The sequence below is a fragment of the Neofelis nebulosa genome, chromosome 4, assembly GCF_028018385.1.
Source record: "Neofelis nebulosa isolate mNeoNeb1 chromosome 4, mNeoNeb1.pri, whole genome shotgun sequence".
NCBI lineage: Eukaryota > Metazoa > Chordata > Mammalia > Carnivora > Felidae > Neofelis > Neofelis nebulosa.
In genome coordinates this window covers 2544555-2564207 of record NC_080785.1, presented here as the reverse complement: position 1 = coordinate 2564207, position 19653 = coordinate 2544555, and the positions used below count along the sequence as shown (strand labels likewise).

The window sequence follows — 19653 nt, the reverse complement described above, 5'->3', positions numbered from 1 at the left end:
CACCATTACCATTATCATCACCATCACCACCATCACCATTGTCACCATCACCACCATCACCACCATCATCATCATCAGCACCATCACCACCATGATCACCATCACCATCGTCACCATTGTCACCATTACCATTTTCATCACCATCATCACCATCATCATTGTCACCACCATCATCACCACCATCACCACCATCACCATCACCATCGTCACCACTATCATCATCACCATCATCACCATCACTATCATCACCATCATCATCATCATCACCACCATCATCACCATCATCACCATCATCACCACCATCACCATTGTCACCATCACCATTGTCACCATTACCATTATCATCACCATCACCACCATCACCATTGTCACCATCACCACCATCATCATCATCAGCACCATCACCACCATGATCACCATCACCATCGTCACCATCATCACCATCATCACCACCATCATCACCATCACTATCACCATCGTCACCACCATCATCACCATCACCATCACCATCGTCACCACTATCACCATCACCATCATCACCATTGTCACCATTACCATTATCATCACCATCATCACCATCATCATTGTCACCACCATCATCACCACCATCACCACCATCACCATCACCATCGTCACCACTATCATCACCATCATCACCATCACTATCATCACCATCATCATCATCACCACCATCATCACCATCATCACCACCATCACCGCCATCACCATCACCACCATCATCATTGTCACCATCACCACCATCACCACCATCATCACCATCACCATCATCACCACCATCACCACCATCATCACCATCACCATCATCACCATTGTCACCATTACCGTTTTCATCACCATAATCACCATCATCATTGTCACCACCATCACCACCACCATCACCACCATCACCATCACCATCGTCACCACTATCATCATCACCATCATCACCATCACTATCATCACCATCATCATCATCATCACCACCACCGTCACCACCATCATCATCATCACCATCATCACCGTCACCATCGTCATCACCGTCATCACCATCACCACCATTACCATCATCACCATCACCATCACCATCATCACCATCATCACCGTCACCATCATCACCATTGTCACCACCATCATCATCATCACCATCATCACCATCATCACCACCATCAGCATCATCAGCATCATCAGCATCATCACCATCATCACCATCACCACCATCACCATCACCACCATCACCATCATCATTGTCACCACCTTCACCATCATCATCATCATCATCACCACTGTGTAGTGTCCCCATTGCCACAAACACCCTTATTGTTGTCACTTGCATAATGTCACCTTGAGCCAGCCACCATCCTAAATGTTTACACATATTCACTCATTTAAAACTCACAGAAGCCTGGGAAGGACGATGCTGCCCTTATCCTCGTGTTACAGGTGAGACTGAGCACTGAGAGGTTAATAAAGCGCCCAGGCCCTCCATCTGGGAGCTGTGGAGATGGGCTTGGGTGCTGCTATTCCTGCCTATGACCATTAGGCTGGGCCTACATTTTCTCTTCAGCAAGATGGCCCTGGAGGTGCCGTCTGAGGACAGAAGATGAGGACAAACAGCAGGTACAAGGCTGCCGGACCCCAACCCTGGGACTGCGTGCAGAAGAGGAAAGGGGCCGCTGGGCTTGGGGCAAGGGGCCCACGGCCCAGGAGGACAGTCTCGCAGACAGGGCTCTGCAAGGCCAGGCCGGTGAAGGGCCTGAAGACCCGTCCCACGGTGTCCCGCCTGGCCGAGGTCCTGAGATGGCCACAGTACCGACGTTACCCGGGAGAGACAGTACCAGACGATGCTCTGTCTCTCTGCTTGAACGACTGTACCGGGCAGAGAGGGGCCCCGGTGGAGAAGGGGCCAGTGCAGCTGTGCTGTGATGGCAGTTTTCCTTCGGGGCGGTGGAGCATGTGGGTGTGTGGTTCCGGGTGGTGACGACAGGGGGCCCTGGGCAGCAGGAGAGGTGACCTGAAGCCAGAAGAGGTAGTTAGTGTGTGTTGCAGGCAGTTAGTGGCCGAAGGCGGAGGGCGGCTGATAGCCTCTGTACAGAGCATTTACCTGTCGTCTGGCCTGGCTGTCGCTCACTTTTTCCCATCTTGGCACACAACAGAAAACGCGAGAATCTGCGCGTTACCTTGGGGTTAACACACAGCAGGGCCCGAGGTGGCCGGCCGGGGTCTGTCCAACGACAGGAGACCATGCCAGCTCCAGGGCCCGCGCACTGGGGACAGACAGGGCCCAGGATAGCTCTGGTGATCAGGGCTGTGACGAGGAGATGTACGGCAGAGGCCTACCCACTGGCTGGGCTTCTGGAACAGTCTGTCCTCACCTGACCGAGGCATCTCCTTCCTCCGCTTGCTCCTCTCCAAGCGCAGACCTGCCCACCAGCCCATCAAACCAGCAACGGATGTCTAAAGCTGACACTTGACTTTGGGAAAGGTGCACAGGTAGAGGCGAGTATAAATTAGCTCCCCCCCCTTTGGGGGGACAGATATTTTAAAGCTCTATTTGAAACCGTGTGTAGACTTGAATCTCTTTAAGATTATTTTAAAAACCTCTATTTTAAAATGTGCACAGCTTTTGATCTAGTGATCCCAGCTTCAGAAAGATGTCCTAAAGCCCTGTCCTCAACTGGCCTTCTTCCTCCGGGTGGAGACTTGGGGTCCTGTCCCTCCTCCCTCTCCTGGTGGAACAGGGGCTGGCGGCCACCAGGGTGTTTGGATCTTGGTATTCTGATCCGTGAGAAGCTTGGCTGAGGTCTGCTCTGATTTCTAGAAAAGTTCTGGGGTTCTATGATAGCGCCTGGTTCTGGGGATGCCTCGCTAAATATGCTCCAGCCCACGTGAAAGCAGTATTTCACTATCGTCCCGGAGGACAGGTATAATGCAGCTATGAACAATGATGGCAGGAAGTGGGGTTTTTTGATACAAATGCTCTGTAGGTATGCATATCACCTTTTCTGTGTCAGTCGCATTGGAAAAAATAAATTATCACCAGTCAATGTCTTATAATAAGAGCAAGGCACGGCTTAATTGCTCCGGTTAAGTGGTCATGACTTTGCCAGTGCCCATAAATGCCATTACATCAGGCCACTGAGATGGCTCGTCTGATGTATTAAATGGTGATGGGTAGGGGAGCCACTGTGATTTCTTTTATGGGTTAACACCTACGGTGAAAAGGCCTGAATGGTTGGATGTGGTCTCAGGTACGGTTCCTCAATAAGGAAAGACAGAGAAAGGATAGGGACGGCCCCCGGCGTGAAAACAGCAGAACATATGGGTGTCTTCTGGAGGGGAGCTTCGTAACGATTATGACGCCCTGGGGATAAGCGGACGGTTTTTGGCCGTCTCCCCTTCCTGTTATGTGTCACACAGAAGGTTTTAGATATTTCCCTTCTAGAAGCATAGACCCATGGTCCAAAATATTCCTTCCCAGATGGCCTGATGATTTGCAGGAGACAATACATTTACTCATCCAACACGTATTGTCTAAGAACCCAGGCTGTGCCAGATGCCCCTCTGAGATGCCGAGGTGGCAAACCAACGTCCCCTCCCTCGGGGAGCTTACGTTTTAGAGGACAGTAAGGTGGCTGTTCTGTTCGGATGTGAGTTGTGCTTTCATGGCCACAAGGAAGCGCCACGACAGTCCCCTCACGTAGGCTGCACTGTGACGCTGGGAGGCAGGTGCCGGCTCTGGGAGCTTGGGGTTCCTTACGGCATCCGGCACCTGGCACCCCCGTGGGTGTTCCATGAGTGTATGTGGTGTCCTAGGACCAGCTTTTTCCTATAAAAAATTCTTAATTCTCGTTTCTGGCAAATTCTTGAGGGCAGGAGCAGTGTCTTGTGTTTTCTCTTGTGTCTTCACGGAACCAGCTGGTTTGTGCAGGATGGAGATCACGCGTGCTCTGTGGGGTGTCGGGGATATTCCTTCTTTGCAAGAGAAGGGTTACCATCTTTGATTTACATGAAGTCACCTGGAAATCATTCTTGAAGCACAGAAGCAATCAGATCATGACCCTCTGCCAAACTATGTCCCTAAGAATCCAGAGAAGGCTTCAGGAATTCCAAAGAGAGGAGATCTGGGTTTTCCCCAGCTTTCCTTCTTTTGCACTGAAAAGTACTTCTGTCTGGGATTTTTTTGGTAACTCACTCAAGCCGAAGAATTCAGGAAATTCACGGGTAGGGCCGACGTTGCCTTTCTTGTGCCTTGTGCTGTTCCCGAGGCTCCGGGTTGTCCAGAATCTGCCCAGACCTGGCATATCCCGCGTTGGGCACTGGACCTTCCTGGTGTTCAGATGAAGGGTGTGCAGGGTTGGGGAGAGGGAGGGGGGGCAGGGCACTGCTTGTACATCGCAGGGGACCAGGACTGGAAGATGTTGCCACAAAACGGAGGTGAGCATCAGGCCCGTGACCCGCTGCTTAGTATGTAACAATGATGCCGTTCCTTTCTGATGACAGTGAAGATGTCCCCCCGAGTCGCGTCCTCCCATCTGAGACACGAGCCCAGATATTCCTCCCAAACAGAGCCTTCACACAGCTGCCTGTTAGCCACCAAGCCCTGGGCTGTGGTGTGGAGGTGTCTTGACCCTGCTGAGAAAAATCTACCTTATGGGATCTCAACAAGGTGAACATTTTCTTACTGTAATTCTGCAGACCAGCTCCAAGATTTTTGTGAAGTTTGCGACTTACAGCAATGAACTTGGCCACTGCTTGCAAGTATCTTTCCTCCCTCTAATAACCAAGGAGATGAAGGGCTCACTTTTTAATTTCTTGTCTCTACATTTTACAGGGGACACACGTTTAATAACCATGCTCTTGGTTTTTCTAGAATAGACTAGATTTAAAAAAACTTTTTTAACGTTTATTTATTATCAAGAGACAGAGAGAGACAGAGCATGAGCATAGGAGGGGCAGAGAGGGGGAGACACAGAATCCCAAGTAGGCTTCAGGCTCTGGGCTGTCAGCACAGAGCCCTATGTGGGGCTCAAACTCACAGAATGTGAGACCAGGGCCTAAGCTGAAGTCAGACGCCCAACCGACTGAGCTACCCAGGTGCCCCTAGAATAGACTAGATTTAAAATATCATCAGACTGTGTGTCTACATTTCTTATCATGGCAAGAAAGGCCCTTCTGTAAAGAAGTCTTCATTTGAGGTGGCAGTGGGTGACCAGATGCCCAAAGGTGGCTGGGTGACCTCCAGCTCTCCATGCTTGTGTGAGCTGCCCAGGGTGCCCACCCCAGCCTGCACCTTCTAGGCTTTCCTCCAAACGAGCTCTGTGGGGCAGCCTGGGGGATGTGCCCACGGGGACACGAGGATATCCATCACCCTGGGATGGAGGTGGAGACCTGACCATTTGAGGGATGAAAGGAATGTGTTTTCCACTTCCTTCCCGGAACGAAGCATGTGCAGTGGTGGGAGGGTGTGGGGTCCGGGGGGGGTGCCCTGGAAGGAGGGGGTTCCTGCCCCCCCCCAGGGTTGCCGCTGGAGGTGCTGTGCGGTTCCTGGGGTGCGTGATTGATGGCAACTCCTGACCTGGAGACAGCTTGCTGACTATCCCATCCCCCCCGCCTGCTCCCTTCTTGTGCCGTTTTGTTCTTGCTCCTATGTGTTCAACAAGGGGGTATTTGATGCCTGTCACATGCCAATTATTTGTTCAACATGCATGTATTGAGTGTTTACTATGTTGCAGGAGGCAGGCTAGACTGGAGGCACGGTGACGGGTAAGACCTGTTTCCCAAGAGTTGCAGCGTCTAGTTGAGGGGGAGTGACACAAACGGGTTAGTGGCTTCTGCGTTCCAGAAGAGCCTGAGGCAGAGGGGTGGCTGGTGCCAGCGGGAGGGCAGGGGGCGGCTGCCAGGTTGCTGTGTCGAGATCCCGGTAACCTGCATCCTCAAGGTGTCCCGAACTCGGGTTTGCCCTGCCACACCCAGACGGCACGTGCCGTCACCATTACCGGGACACCACCTAAACACGGGTGTAGGTCGTAGGGGTCAATGTCTAATAGTAGACATGTTATGAACTGTAAATGTCTAGTACAGACATTTATACAATATTGAAACTTAAAAAGGGGGAAAAAGAAAGAAAATGAAAACCACAGTAATGTCCACTCTGACTTGCTAATGTATTCCTTCCCCAACCCCTTACCCCCACATACCCTCAGTTTGTTCTCTGTATTTAAGAGTCTCTTACGTTTGCCTCCCTTTCTGTTCTTATACGTATGTTAAATGGTTGAGCTATACAGCCTATTAAAACATAGCATTCTCCCATGTTTACTTCATACATGTTTTCTAGACTCTTAAAGATTCTGTGTAAATAGGATTTTTCTTAATGGTTGAATAACGGGCTATGATTTGGGTATGCTTTTTTGGTTTGAATTTTTTTCTATTACATTTTTCTAACGTTTATTCATTTTTGAGAGACAGAGAGAGACACAGCAGGAGCAGGGAGGGGGAGAAAGGGAGACACAGAACATGAAGCAGGCTCCAGGCTCTGAGCTGTCAGCACAGAGACCGATGTGGGGCTCCAGCTCACGAACTGCGAGATCGCAACCTGAGCCGAAGTGAGCCACCCAGGGGCCCCTTGAATTTTATCTGTTACAAACAAGGTTTTGGTTCTTATCTGTCAACAACACTGTATGATTTCCTTAGCAATATTTTGTTGCTTCCTCGGCATAGATTTCTAGAAGCAGAGTGGGTGGACCAAAGTACACGAATGGTTTTAAGGCCGCATGGCAGGTGTCATGGAATCATCTTGAAGAAGGTTGGAGGCACAAACGTTTACACTGCACACTCACCCCCGCCCTCCAGGGCGTGTGCACACACAGCGCACAGGGCTTGCTGCGTGTGCAAGACCTGCCTGGTTGCAAAGTCGGTGTTTGTGGGCCGCTCGACTTCCTCTTGTGTCAGTTCTGCATCCACCGGCGGCTCACAGAGGACACTCTCTTTTCCTTACCACACCTGCTGCAGGCATGTTCTCAAGACTCTGATTTTGCCCAGATGTTTTATATTTTTGTGTTTCATCTATTCATTTTTTCCTTATTTCTAGGAGGACACCTAAGGGTGATGCAAAATGACCCCACCGCAGTTATTCTGGGTTTTAGGTGCTAATATCTGAGCTCCCTGTAGCACCGGCCTTCAGTAAACTCATGTTTCAGCCTCACAAGCAGACAAGAATGGTTCTTCGGGACTCTTTCTCTTGGGGGCCCTGTCCCCCAAACACTGCTGATGGGTACAGCTTGGGAGACTGCTGGGTTATAGCCTGTTTCTTGATCACATTCCTGAGAAGAGGGGAAGGTGGTAGGGGGCGTGGTGAAGGCCATGACTCCCAGTGTGAGCGGCAGGGGAGCGACTGGACATTTTTCAGACAAATGCTGCACTATTTCAGTGTCAGGGTATCTTCTTCGTTTCTTACCCCAGCTTGATACTTGTGGACATATTTCATTAAAAATGAGCCCGGGGCGCCTGGGTGGCTCAGTCGGTTGAGCATCCGGCTTTGGCTCAGGACATAATCTCACGGTTTGTGGGTTTGAGCCCCACATCAGGCTCTGTGCTGACAGCTCGGAGCCTGGAGCCTGCTTCGGATTCTGTGTCCCGCTCTCTCTCTGCCCCTCCCTGGCTCGTACGCTGTCTTTCTCTCTCTCTCAAAAAGAAACAAACACTTAAAAAAATAAAAAATGAGCCCTTAAGGAGTCAGGCAAAAATTATGAGAGTCTGTCCTCAAACATTCATTCAGACCTCCTTCTTTTGGAAGTTGGTGGCTGTTTGCCTTTGCAGGATCAGCGTCAGCTTGTGCTCTCCTGGTTTCGAGGAGGGGACTGTCGTCCTAGATAATCATCACGGAGGGCAGAGAAGGCGGCCGAGCCTGTCGGTCCTGACCTTGGGGTCAGATCCTGAGCGTCTGGCCAGGCCATGGGGGCCGCTGAAGAACCATTTTGTTGTTCCGCCAGGCACAGAGCTGGAACCCCGGCCCCTGCAGCCCAAGCCCACTCTGTGCCGAGTGCCTCTTGGTCGCACGGAATGCACGGGGAGACGGTCCGGTTGCTTGAGGCTCCCGTTTGTGTGGCCCACACGGTCGAGCTCTGTCTGCGTTGTTCTGGTAAAACAAAGGCCCAGTGCCAGCCAAGTGGGGTTGGAGGCAGGGCAGGAGGAAGAAGCATTTTGGTTGCTTTGTGACTCTTTCCCTAAATAGCACGAGCATTAATCATGACCTGTGCAGAGTTCTGGTGGTGACTCAAACCAAATTAACCAGTGAGTCCTGATTCCTCTCTCCAAGCAGGACCAGACTTGATCTGGAATCCAAAGCCTCATGCTGATAACGCCGAGCAGGGACGTCAGCTCTTTTCACATTTGGGGCAGATCTAAGCCCGTGACATCCCGGGGACAGGGCGTCCAGAGGACTTTTCCATCCAAATACTGGAAAACTACTGCCCCGAGTCACTCCTTCACCGGTGTCCCAGTGCCTTCTGCTGCCAGGGTCCGTGAGCCCACCTGCCCTGTGGACTCTACCCTCTGACTCTGTTTCCTGTGAGCCCGGTGACAAAGCCCTGGAGCCCAGGGTGACTCACAGGAAGGCAGAGTATCCGGGTCAACGGGTCCCTCCTGCGCCTCGCATTCAACCCACAGCTCCACAAGAGGCACCTGGCGCCCCGCAGTGACGAGGCTCGTCTGGTGTCCCGGTCGGTTACTGGCAGAGGCAGGCCTGGAAACCGAGTCTTCTGGTCACTAGCTGAGTGGTGTTTTCGTGACGACCGTGCTCAGATCTGAAATGTAAATTTCTAAACGTGAGTCTCGACACACCGCTGTGTGCAGCGGGTACCCATTGACGCCCCCAGGGCTGCAAGCCACCACGGCCACCCCTCCGCCGTCTGACTCCCGGTGCCCTCTGAGCAGTCCGTTTTCCTCACACAAAACCGCTCCTTTGTTTTGGGAGCTTGGGTTGTCATGAGGCCTCGCAGTCCTCCCTGCTTCAGGACTATTCCTTCCCTTTCCTTCCCAAACCCGTGGGCTTTGCTGGGAGGCCGTCCGCCGATTGCCATGCGTCATTCGCCCGCTGGCGAGGTAGTTACAAGGGAAAGTGAACTGATGTGTGTCCCCCCCCCCCAGATTCATTTTTATATAAACGGGCAAAATTTGACGCCCATTTGACTCCGCAGTCAAAGGCACGGACTCTGGCACGGGGCGGTGGGTGCCCAAATCCCTGTGCCCCGGGCACCAGGGGGTGGCCTCAGCCAGTCTGTTCAGCTCTGTGTGCTGGTTTCCTCATCTGTGAAGTGGGGGAGATAGAACGCCCGAGGGTGAGTGGATTCACACCGGCAAAGTGCTTAGCGTGGCACAGACTTAAAATTAGGGCTCAGTAATGGCCTGGCGTCCAAGGCCTGCGGCCGTGGTGGGGATGAGTCAAGGGATCTGGTTGCTGAGGATGATGTCGGGCGGGGCGGGGGGGCGGTTCTTCTAGGTGGTACCTTTCGGGCTCCTGTGCAGTAAACCACCTGCTTACCCATCAGACTGTTCTGACACTCGCCTGGATCTCAGAGGCAGCTCGGGGACAGGGAGCACGCCAGGCAGCAAGGCCAGTGTCAGCCGCCACACCCACCCCGCGCTGCCCCCCGCGCATCGGTGGCCTCCCGGGTCCTTGTTGCCAGCAGCGGCCTGACTGCTCCAAGGTCTCCTCTCTGCACAGGTGAATCGCTCTGGGCGGGGAGCCCGAGGGAGGCTCACAGCAGTGACCTTGAAGGCACTGGCCATCCGTATCCCCTCCGCCCCGGACCACGTGGACGGGGGCTCGGCCACTGCTTGGTGTCTTTCCCAGAGCTGGTATTGGGCAGGGCGTTTCTGGATGTGACCACGTGCACGCCCTCCGTCTGCGCTCGGCCTTGGGCGGCTTCCGGAAGACTGCGTGGGTTTGAAGACTTCTTTTTGTGTCTCCAGAATGGGGACGGCATCTCACCTCGTGTCCCGGGAGCCTGGCTCAGCGCGGGTCCAGCGACTATCTGTCTCTCCTTGGGTTACGGTGGTAAAACACAGTGTTGCATTTGCTATCTTTCCCATCGCAGTCGTACAATTCGGCGGCACTGGATACGGTCACGGTACTGTGCAGCCATCACCTCTACCCGGGACTTCCTGCCACCTCCAATATCAGCCCCATTCCAGGACACAGGGGCTCCCGCCCCCTCCCCCACCTGCCACCCTCTGTCCTACCTCCCGTCTCTATGAGTGTGTCAACGGCTGCTGCTTGAATGGACTTTTAACATTTAGAATTTTTCAGACACGACCCATAGAGCTAAAAATACAACGGGCATCGTCCCCAGCTGCAGGAAGGGCACCTTACAGGTACAACCGACGTATCCAGGCACCCCTCCCTCCCCGAGCTCAGAGCACATTCTGAATTCGTGTGTGACGTTCCCTTGGCCGCCTTTATAGCTTCACCTGGTAACATTGCCTCTATAATTAACGGGCAATATTATTTTGCCTGTTCTCAAAACTCTGTGTAGGTGGTATCATTCTGTTCTGACCTGAAATTCTTCAGCTCACTTTCAATGCCGTTTTTAAGATTTGCCTGCGTTGGGTCACGGGTTCAGGTTTGTTTGTTGCCTGGCTCATCGCTGCAGCTTGCTCCTCCGCGTGAATTTACCACGTTCCCGGATCCTTCTCAACTTAGCGAAGCATGGGTTTCCAGAAAGTGCTGGGATGAACGTTTGGGTCAATGATGTGGGGCACATTGATAATTTTTCCAGGATGTCAGTCAAGGGTTGGAATTGCTGGGTGGAGAGCCAGACACGTTTTCTACACACAATCTTCAAAGGGTTTTCCCGCCTCACGTTCAACACGTATGAATACTCTAGGCCCTTCTATTCCGGCCAGCCGTGGTTTTTCTTGTTGGCTTTTCTTTTGTATAATGTATATGAAATAACATCAATACAATCTTTTGGCATAAAATTGGCCAAACATTTATTGATTACAAACTACTAATGAAATACATTCTCGTGGCAAAGAACAACCGTCTAGAGAGTAGAAGCTGAAAACTTTTCCTTCCCTTCACATCCTTCCCACAAAACTTGGTGTCTACTCATCCACGAGGCTTCAGTGAGCGTACAAACACACACACATACCTTCAACATAGCCCGCAGGGCCAAAGAGACGTATAAATATATGTTTATTGGAGGTATACACTGTATTACACATATGATATATATTATTATAAAACTTAATTGTATATTTGTATATACCTCCTATACCATTTAGCGTAAGGGGCAAAGCCGTGCCCACCGCCCCGCACTCCGTGTAAACTTAACAGGAAGCACCAGCCAGCCTTCCGAGTGCTTCCTCCCCTCGGCCCCCTGGTGTTCCACTGTACGGAGGTGACACTATTCACAAACGCGTTCTTAAAAGCATTTTAGCTAAAGAACTAAAGCACTTTTTATTGTTATTTATTTTTTTTTAAGTTGATTTATTTATTTTGAGAGAGGGAGCGAGCAGGAGCAGGGGAGGGGGAGAGAGGGAGGGAGAGAGAGGATCCCAGGCAGGCTGTCAGTGCAGAGCCCGGTGTGGGCTCCATCCGGCGAACAGTGAGATCGCGACCTGAGCTGAAACCAAGAGTTGGATGCTCAACCAGCTGAGCCATCCAGGCGCCCCTGAAGCATTTTTTTAAAGTACCCGATCTACAAGACCCAGTGGAAATCTGTGTCCCCTCTGGCCCCGCAGCCCCCCACGTGATGGCCTGGGCTACCCATGGGCACCACCCTGCACAGCCCTAGGAACCGCAGAACGGTCAGGGGCACCTGTGATGACACAGAGAGGATCGTGCGCTCCTCACTGGATCCCCTCCCTCCGTCTTCTGTGCATCAGCCCCAGCGAGGCCCCCCCGCCCCGGCTCCTCCCGCCAAGCTGGGTTTTAGGGGCCCCGGGGGGGGAGTCCTTATGCGGAGGGGTGAAGCGATGCCCTGAGCCCTGCAGGCACCCGGGTGGGTGGATCTTGCAGGGGGAGGGGGCTTCTGCATTTTCTGGGCTGTCTGGGGTGAGAGAGGTGAGGGTGGGGGTGGGGGAGCCGGGCCCAGAGGAGGAGGGGCCTCAGGTGCACAAGGTAGTCTGGACTTTCCTCAGAGGGCGGTGGGGCGCTGTGGAGGGTCTTAGGGGTGCGGGAGCCCACCTGGTTCACGGCTTAGAAGGACCCCCTCTGATGGGCATTCAGCATGAGCTGGGGGGGCGCTTGGCTGGGGAAGGGGCAGGACTGACGTTGGGGAGACCAGTTAGGGGGCGGCCGGCAGAGCCGGGTGGGCTGGCCTGCAGGCAGCTTCGGCGAGGTAGGGGTGCTGCGGTGTATTTGGGTGTGAGGGCGGGAGCGCGGCCGGGGACCCGAGAACTTCCAGGTCGCTGCCGGAACGGAGGGACCTTTCCCTGGCACAGAAAATGGGAGGGAGAGACTGCATTGGGGGTGGGGGCAGGGCTGGGACGCAGGGGGTGTGACGCGTCTGCAAGGCATCGGTCAGAGACCTTTGACGGGGGTGGGGACTCCTGGGTGACTGGGGAGGGACTGGCAAGGAGGTCAGGTGGGGACAGTGAAGGGAGGCAAAGAAGCTCCATCGCGGGCCGGCGGTGGGGGCAGGAAGGCAGAGCCGAGGCGGGGAGGCTGGGGCTCCGAGGCTCATGGGGGGGACCCCAGAGGGCAGAGCGAGGAAAGCCCCCGCGTGTGCTCCCTCACCTCACCCCTTCCGCCCTCGCTTCCTCCTCGTCCTTCCCAGCTGGCAGCTGCCCCCCTGGGCCTGGAGGGGGGGCTTGCCTGTCCAAAGGGGCAAGGAGGCCGCCCGGGCTCGGCCTGCAGCCTGGGGCCGCTCCTGCGTGTGCACAGCCCGAGGGCTGCAGGTGACTTTGGACTTCATTTATCTGTAGCTTGTCACGCAACGTTATCTGCTCCTGGGCCAGTGGCAAGAGTTCCTGGAATAAATATTTGCTTCCAGCCCCCCACACGCGTCTGCCTCCTCCCGTTCACCCTGCCGTGTAACAAAGACCTTCTGCCTGCGTCACGGGCCTCCTGACCGGGAGGAGGGCCTGCCACCGACCGCTCCGAGGACGGCCTGTCTGTGCCTGAGGGCAGCTTGTCTGTGTCCCAGGACGGCCTGTCTGTGCCTGAGGGCAGCTTGTCTGTGTCCCAGGATGGCCTGTCTGTGCCTGAGGGCAGCTTGTCTGTGTCCCAGGATGGCCTGTGTCCCAGGACGGCCTGTCTGTGCCCGAGGGCAGCTTGTCTGTGTCCCAGGATGGACTGTCCATGTCCCAGGACGGCCTGTGTCCCAGGATAGCTTGTCTGTGCCCGAGGGCAGCTTCTCTGTGTCCAAGGACGGCCTGTCTGTGCCTGAGGGCAGCTTTTCTGTGTCCCAGGATGGCCTGTATCCCAGGACGGCCTGTCTGTGCCTGAGGGCAGCTTGTCTGTGTCCCAGGATGGACTGTATCCCAGGACGGCCTGTCTGTGCCTGAGGGCAGCTTGTCTGTGTCCCAGGACGGCCTGTCTGTGCCTGAGGGCAGCTTGTCTGTGTCCCAGGACGGCCTGTCTGTGTCCCAGGACGGCCTGTGTCCCAGGATGGCTTGTCTGTGCCCGAGGGCAGCTTCTCTGTGTCCAAGGATGGCCTGTCCGTGCCTGAGGGCAGCTTGTCTGTGTCCCAGGACGGCCTGTCTGTGCCTGAGGGCAGCTTTTCTGTGTCCCAGGATGGCCTGTGTCTCAGGACGGCCTGTGTCCCAGGATGGCTTGTCTGTGCCCGAGGGCAGCTTCTCTGTGTCCAAGGACGGCCTGTCTGTGCCTGAGGGCAGCTTTTCTGTGTCCCAGGATGGACTGTATCCCAGGACGGCCTGTCTGTGCCCGAGGGCAGCTTGTCTGTGTCCCAGGACGGCCTGTCTGTGCCCGAGGGCAGCTTGTCTGTGTCCCAGGATGGCCTGTGTCCCAGGACGGCCTGTCTGTGCCCGAGGGCAGCATGTCTGTGTCCCAGGATGGCCTGTCTGTGCCCGAGGGCAGCTTCTCTGTGTCCAAGGATGGCCTGTCCGTGCCTGAGGGCAGCTTGTCTGTGTCCCAGGACGGCCTGTCTGTGCCCGAGGGCAGCTTTTCTGTGTCCCAGGATGGCCTGTGTCTCAGGACGGCCTGTGTCCCAGGATGGCTTGTCTGTGCCCGAGGGCAGCTTCTCTGTGTCCAAGGACGGCCTGTCTGTGCCTGAGGGCAGCTTTTCTGTGTCCCAGGATGGCCTGTATCCCAGGACGGCCTGTCTGTGCCCGAGGGCAGCTTGTCTGTGTCCCAGGACGGCCTGTCTGTGCCTGAGGGCAGCTTGTCCGTGTCCCAGGATGGCCTGTGTCCCAGGACGGCCTGTCTGTGCCCGAGGGCAGCTTGTCTGTGTCCCAGGATGGCCTGTGTCCCAGGACGGCCTGTCTGTGCCTGAGGGCAGCTTGTCTGTGTCCCAGGATGGCCTGTCTGTGCCCGAGGGCAGCTTCTCTGTGTCCCAGGATGGCCTGTCTGTGCCCGAGGGCAGCTTGTCTGTGTCCCAGGATGGCCTGTGTCCCAGGACGGCCTGTCTGTGCCCGAGGGCAGCTTGTCTGTGTCCCAGGATGGCCTATCTGTGCCCAAGGGCAGCTTGTCTGTGTCCCAGGATGGCCTGTCTGTGCCCGAGGGCAGCTTCTCTGTGTCCCAGGATGGCCTGTCTGTGCCCGAGGGCAGCTTCTCTGTGTCCCAGGATGGCCTGTGTCCCAGAACGGCCTGTCTGTGCCCGAGGGCAGCTTCTCTGTGTCCCAGGACGGCCTGTCTGTGCCTGAGGGCAGCTTGTCTGTGTCCCAGGACGGCCTGTCTGTGTCCCAGGACGGCCTGTGTCCCAGGATGGCTTGTCTGTGCCCGAGGGCAGCTTCTCTGTGTCCAAGGATGGCCTGTCCGTGCCTGAAGGCAGCTTGTCTGTGTCCCAGGACGGCCTGTCTGTGCCCGAGGGCAGCTTGTCTGTGTCCCAGGATGGCCTATCTGTGCCCAAGGGCAGCTTGTCTGTGTCCCGGGACGGCCTGTGTGCCAGGACGGCCTGTCTGTGCACGTCCGACGCAGAGCCCCGTGTGCACTAACCTCATACACCACGGTCTGTTTTGCCCCAGACTCTCCCACGGGACTTCTTCACATGCGGACTCCAGGACCCCTGCCCAGGAGCCGTGCGCTGGTGGGACTGACGTGAGTGCGGATGGAGCACATTTGCCAGGAGCACCGGATCCCACCGTGTGCCATCCTCTCCTAGAAAGTAGGGGCCCGACTGTGCCCCCCCTCAGAGTGCCCTGCAGTTTAGGCAGAATCGGGACAGTGACGATAAACTGCTGTGAGTGATGGGAGCAGTGCCCTGCCTTGTCCCACGTGCGGTGAGGCACATGCAGCATGGACCGTATAGCAGCTCCCAGCAGGCTACGGCCCCGAGCACCACGTGGGGACGTGCAGCCTCCACGTGGTCTCTGGGCTCAAGCATGGACGGCCATCACGCCCGTCACAATCTGGGCTACTGAAGTGGCAGCACACGTTGGGCTTCAGATGACGGTTTCCACCCGCCTTCAGAAAGGAAGAGATGGGAACTTTCTGGGACGGTTGTCCGGTGAAGACCAGGCGTGGTGTCCGGTGAAGACCAGGTCGTGGCGCTCTCGCAGCCTATGAACGCCAGTGTCTCAGCTGGACACTCGGACTGAACCTTGCACGCGGCCTGCGCCCTTCTGCTGTTCTGCGCGTGGCCGCTCACGGACCTCAGCAAGTGCCTCGGGTCACATTGGTGACACGGGGCCTGAGGGGCAGGTCGGCATGGGTTGGGGCGCGTCTGGTGAGGCTCGTGACCCGCGCCGGCAGGCGAGGGGCTCCAGGGATGGGCCCCACCCTCTGCCAAACCGGTGCATCTAACTCACGGCGACCTCATAAAGACCCTGGTGGCGGGTACGTTCGAGAGACAGGGTCTGCCTGGAGCTGAGTGAGGTCGCCTCTGCATGAAGATACTTCTGGTAGAAAGCAGGGACCCGACGGGGTGAGGCTCGTGCTGCCCTCATCGGGAAGAACCCCTCTCTGCGCACCCTGTCCCTCTCTGGGCGGCCCCTCGCTCCCCCCCACGCACCACCCGTGCGTCCGTCCGGTGACTGTCCCCCTCCGTTCCCGTCCTCAGGAAGACGTCCACGCAGGTTATTACGACTCGCATGCAGAAGACCATTTGCGTAAAAGAAAGAGCTTATCTTGTGAAATTAATAAGTTTCACATTTATGTGCGACGTGAACTGCAGCTTCCGGGGTGGGGGTAGGCGTATGGGAATTCGTAACCGGGGAGGGGGTCGAACGTGCAAAGGAGTGTCTTCACCTCAGAGGAAAGTCACCAGGTGGCCGTGTGAGGTGACCGTGTGCACACGTGTGTGTGTGGGTGTGCTAGAACCCTCCGGGCTGGCTTTGAGAGACATGAGTTCCGGTTGGTACGGATCCCCGTGTTTCGATCACGGTGACAGCCGCTGCTTTGATCCGCCCACATTTTCCGGGTCACTGTTTCCTCCTTCCCCTCATGGGATTTTCTCGGGTCTTGACCGATTTTGATCAAACTGAAGATACGCAACGTCGTGAGACTGATTATTGCGAACCACCCTAACAGTTCTGGTGAGTTTGGGGGAGCTTGGCTGCCTGAGTAGAGAGTGGCAGAAATGTGACGGAAACAAGTGTGCACTACACCTCGTGGACGGCCTGTGGCACATCGGGGTGTCCCGAGCGAGCGAGGCTGTGTCCTTTGTGGACGTTTGTGGATTCGGTGCTACGCTGTTGTGGGGTTCTAGCTCACAGAGTGAGAAGCCGGCTTCTGAGCCCAAAGTCCTCAGGTCATTGCCATGACGGGCTCCTTAAGCTCTGGAACACCAGACTCGGGCCACCGTCTGTCCACCCTCCTCCCCCGGGAGAGCCGGCCGGCGTGTCCCTGTCTTGTCTCCACGGGCTGGACCAGCGCCGGGATGGGCGGGGGGCCTTTCCTTTGGGGCGAGCAGTGCCTTCACCTGCCCCGGACGCCTTCTGAGGTTCGCCCCCGTACCCCACGGCGGCTGCAGGCAGGGTCAGGGTCAGGGTCAGAAAACGCCGCCATGGGAGGTAATTGCCCTGATGTTTGTTCTTTGGTCTCTGTGAAGCCGCCACCATCGTGGGGTGCGAGCCTGGCTCCAAGCGGCCGCAGTTCCAATGTCCCTGTCACTTCTGGGGTTCCATCCTCGCATGGTCTGACTTCCCAGGCTGCCCAGCTTCCCCGTCCCCAGGCAGTTTTTCATTTAGAAGCCGTCCTACGTGCCTTTTCCGTGTTTGGTTACGAGTCACACCTGCCCTCCGACTGAGCCGAGCGGGAGTGCACAGAGCAGAGCTGGGCGGAGGGTCTGTCCCTGTCCGGGGGGGCTGCTCCCCCTCTTTGCACGCACCCAGGGCTCTGGGGTTTTCCCTTGTCTGCCCGCATCGAGTTTTGTCAGGAAAAGACGGATAGCAGTTCCTTACATGCTAGTATGAACGAGCTCCAGCTGAGTCATTCAGTAAGCATTAACTGAGGCTGCTGGGTTCCGGGTGCTGGGACCCTGATGATCGCACCCTGCCTGACCTGTGGGTTTCAGGCCCAGGGCGGCAATGGGAAGAGGGACAGGTAATCAGGAGTCAAGGTGGTAAGCGTAGAATTGTTCCCCAGGCACTTTCAGATGCAGGGGTGCTACTCCACATGGGCGAGGCTTGGTCACGGAAAGCTCTCCGGAGGAGGGGATGGCTTGGCTGAGTCTTCAGTCTTTAGTGTGTGTGTGTGAAGTCGGACAGGAGGGCTAACACTGGGAGCCACACCCAAGATGGCAAGCATCTGGAGCTCTGGGAGCTCTGGAGGGTTCTGAGCCCCCCGGCTGGCTGGGGTAGGTGGAACGGAGGCGTGAGCAGTGCGTGCCCTCAGGGGCCTTACTCTGACTGGCAGACACAGGTGAGAGACAAATGTGACGTCCTGCAGAGTGTCACAGGACAACAGAGCAGGGAGGCCATGTGGGAATGACAGTTTTCGATTCGGGGATCAGGGAAGGTCTCGTTAAGGTGACGGGAGAACAGACTGAAGGAGGTAAGGGAGTGAGCTGTGCGGCAGTGCGTTTGGGCAGAGGGAGCTGCCCGTGCAAAAGCCCTGGGGCAGGGGTGGGGCTGACAGTGCCTAGAAGAGCACGGGGCTGGTGAGGCTGAAGTGGAATGAGTGAGGAGAGGGAGCCCCGAGGCCAGAGGATACGGGCCCGAGGGTCTGTCAGAGCTGGGTGGTCACCCCGGGTGGGGTGGTCTGCAGGGTTTTGAGAAGGATTGTGCCGGTGCCTGTGCTGACGGGCTGTGTGGTAATTTGGACAAGACGCGATGGAGGCTTGGGCAGGGGGCTGACAGTGCAGGTGCCGATGTCTTTGGGAGGTGGAGCCCCCAGACCCCGGGGGTGTGTGAGAGGAGGGGTCCCCAGGAAGAATCCCGGGGCCAGGGCTGTGCACCCGCATGGGGCAGCGGTGGGGGGCAACGCTCCCAGAGACGGGGGAGGGTGTGGGGTGGGTTCTGGGCGAAGCTGGAGGCACCTGCCAGACGGTCGGGTGGAGGTGAGCCGGCACTTGGTGACATTTGCGGCAGCTCGGGGACATCCGGGTGGAGGGGCTGGATTGGGGGCTGTCAGTATGGAAGGCAGACGTCGTTTGCAAAGACGCAACACGGTGTGGGGCCACAGGGGGCCGGTGGGGGACAGCTGGGTCAGAAGAAAGGCCTAGGACCAGAGGCCAGGCTCTCCAACAGAGGATGCTGGGGAGGTGAGGAGCACCAGGCCCGGGTGCTGAGAAGAAGCAACCAGCAGGCAGGAGTCGGGATTACCCTCTTGAGGAAGTGCTCCAGGCTGGGAGGTGCTCCCAGATGAGGAGATGCTCCCAGATGAGGGAGTGCTCCAGGCTGGGAGGTGCTCCCAGATGAGGAAGTGCTTCCAGATGAGGAAGTGCTCCAGACTGAGAGGTGCTCCCAGATGAGGAAGTGCTCCCAGATGAGGACATGCTCCCAGATGAGGGAGTGCTCCAGGCTGGGAGGTGCTCCCAGATGAGGAAGTGCTTCCAGATGAGGAAGTGCTCCAGACTGGGAGGTGCTCCCAGATGAGGAAGTGCTCCCAGATGAGGAGATGCTCCCAGATGAGGGAGTGCTCCAGGCTGGGAGACGCTCCCAGATGAGGAAGTGCTTCCAGATGAGGAAGTGCTCCAGACTGGGAGGTGCTCCCAGATGAGGAAGTGCTCCCAGATAAGGAGATGCTCCCAGATGAGGGAGTGCTCCAGGCTGGGAGACGCTCCCAGATGAGGAAGTGCTTCCAGATGAGGAAGTGCTCCAGACTGGGAGGTGCTCCCAGATGAGGACATGCTCCCAGATGAGGACATGCTCCAGACTGGGAAACCCTCCAATGAGGAAGAGCTCCAGACTGGTAGGTGCTCCCAGATGAGGAAGTCCTCCAGATGAGGAAGTACTCCAGACTGGGAGGTGCTCTCAGATGAGGAAGTGCTCCAGATGAGGAAATGCTCCCAGACAAGGAAGTCCTCCAGATGAGGAAGTGCTCCCAGATGAGGAAGTGCTCCCAGATGAGAAAATGCTCCCAGATGAGGA

At 56.2% G+C, this 19653-nt stretch overlaps 1 protein-coding gene across 1 annotated transcript; it reads left to right on the top strand.

Moving 5' to 3' along the window:
- The first annotated feature begins 324 nt into the window (after positions 1 to 324).
- LOC131508679 (uncharacterized) lies at positions 325 to 7195 on the top strand. Its single transcript, XM_058723686.1, has 2 exons — positions 325 to 4666; positions 7088 to 7195. Exon 1 carries the CDS (start codon positions 410 to 412, stop codon positions 1289 to 1291), a length of 882 nt encoding a protein of 293 aa, XP_058579669.1. The 5' UTR covers positions 325 to 409; the 3' UTR covers positions 1292 to 4666; positions 7088 to 7195.
- Positions 7196 to 19653: the final 12458 nt, after the last annotated feature.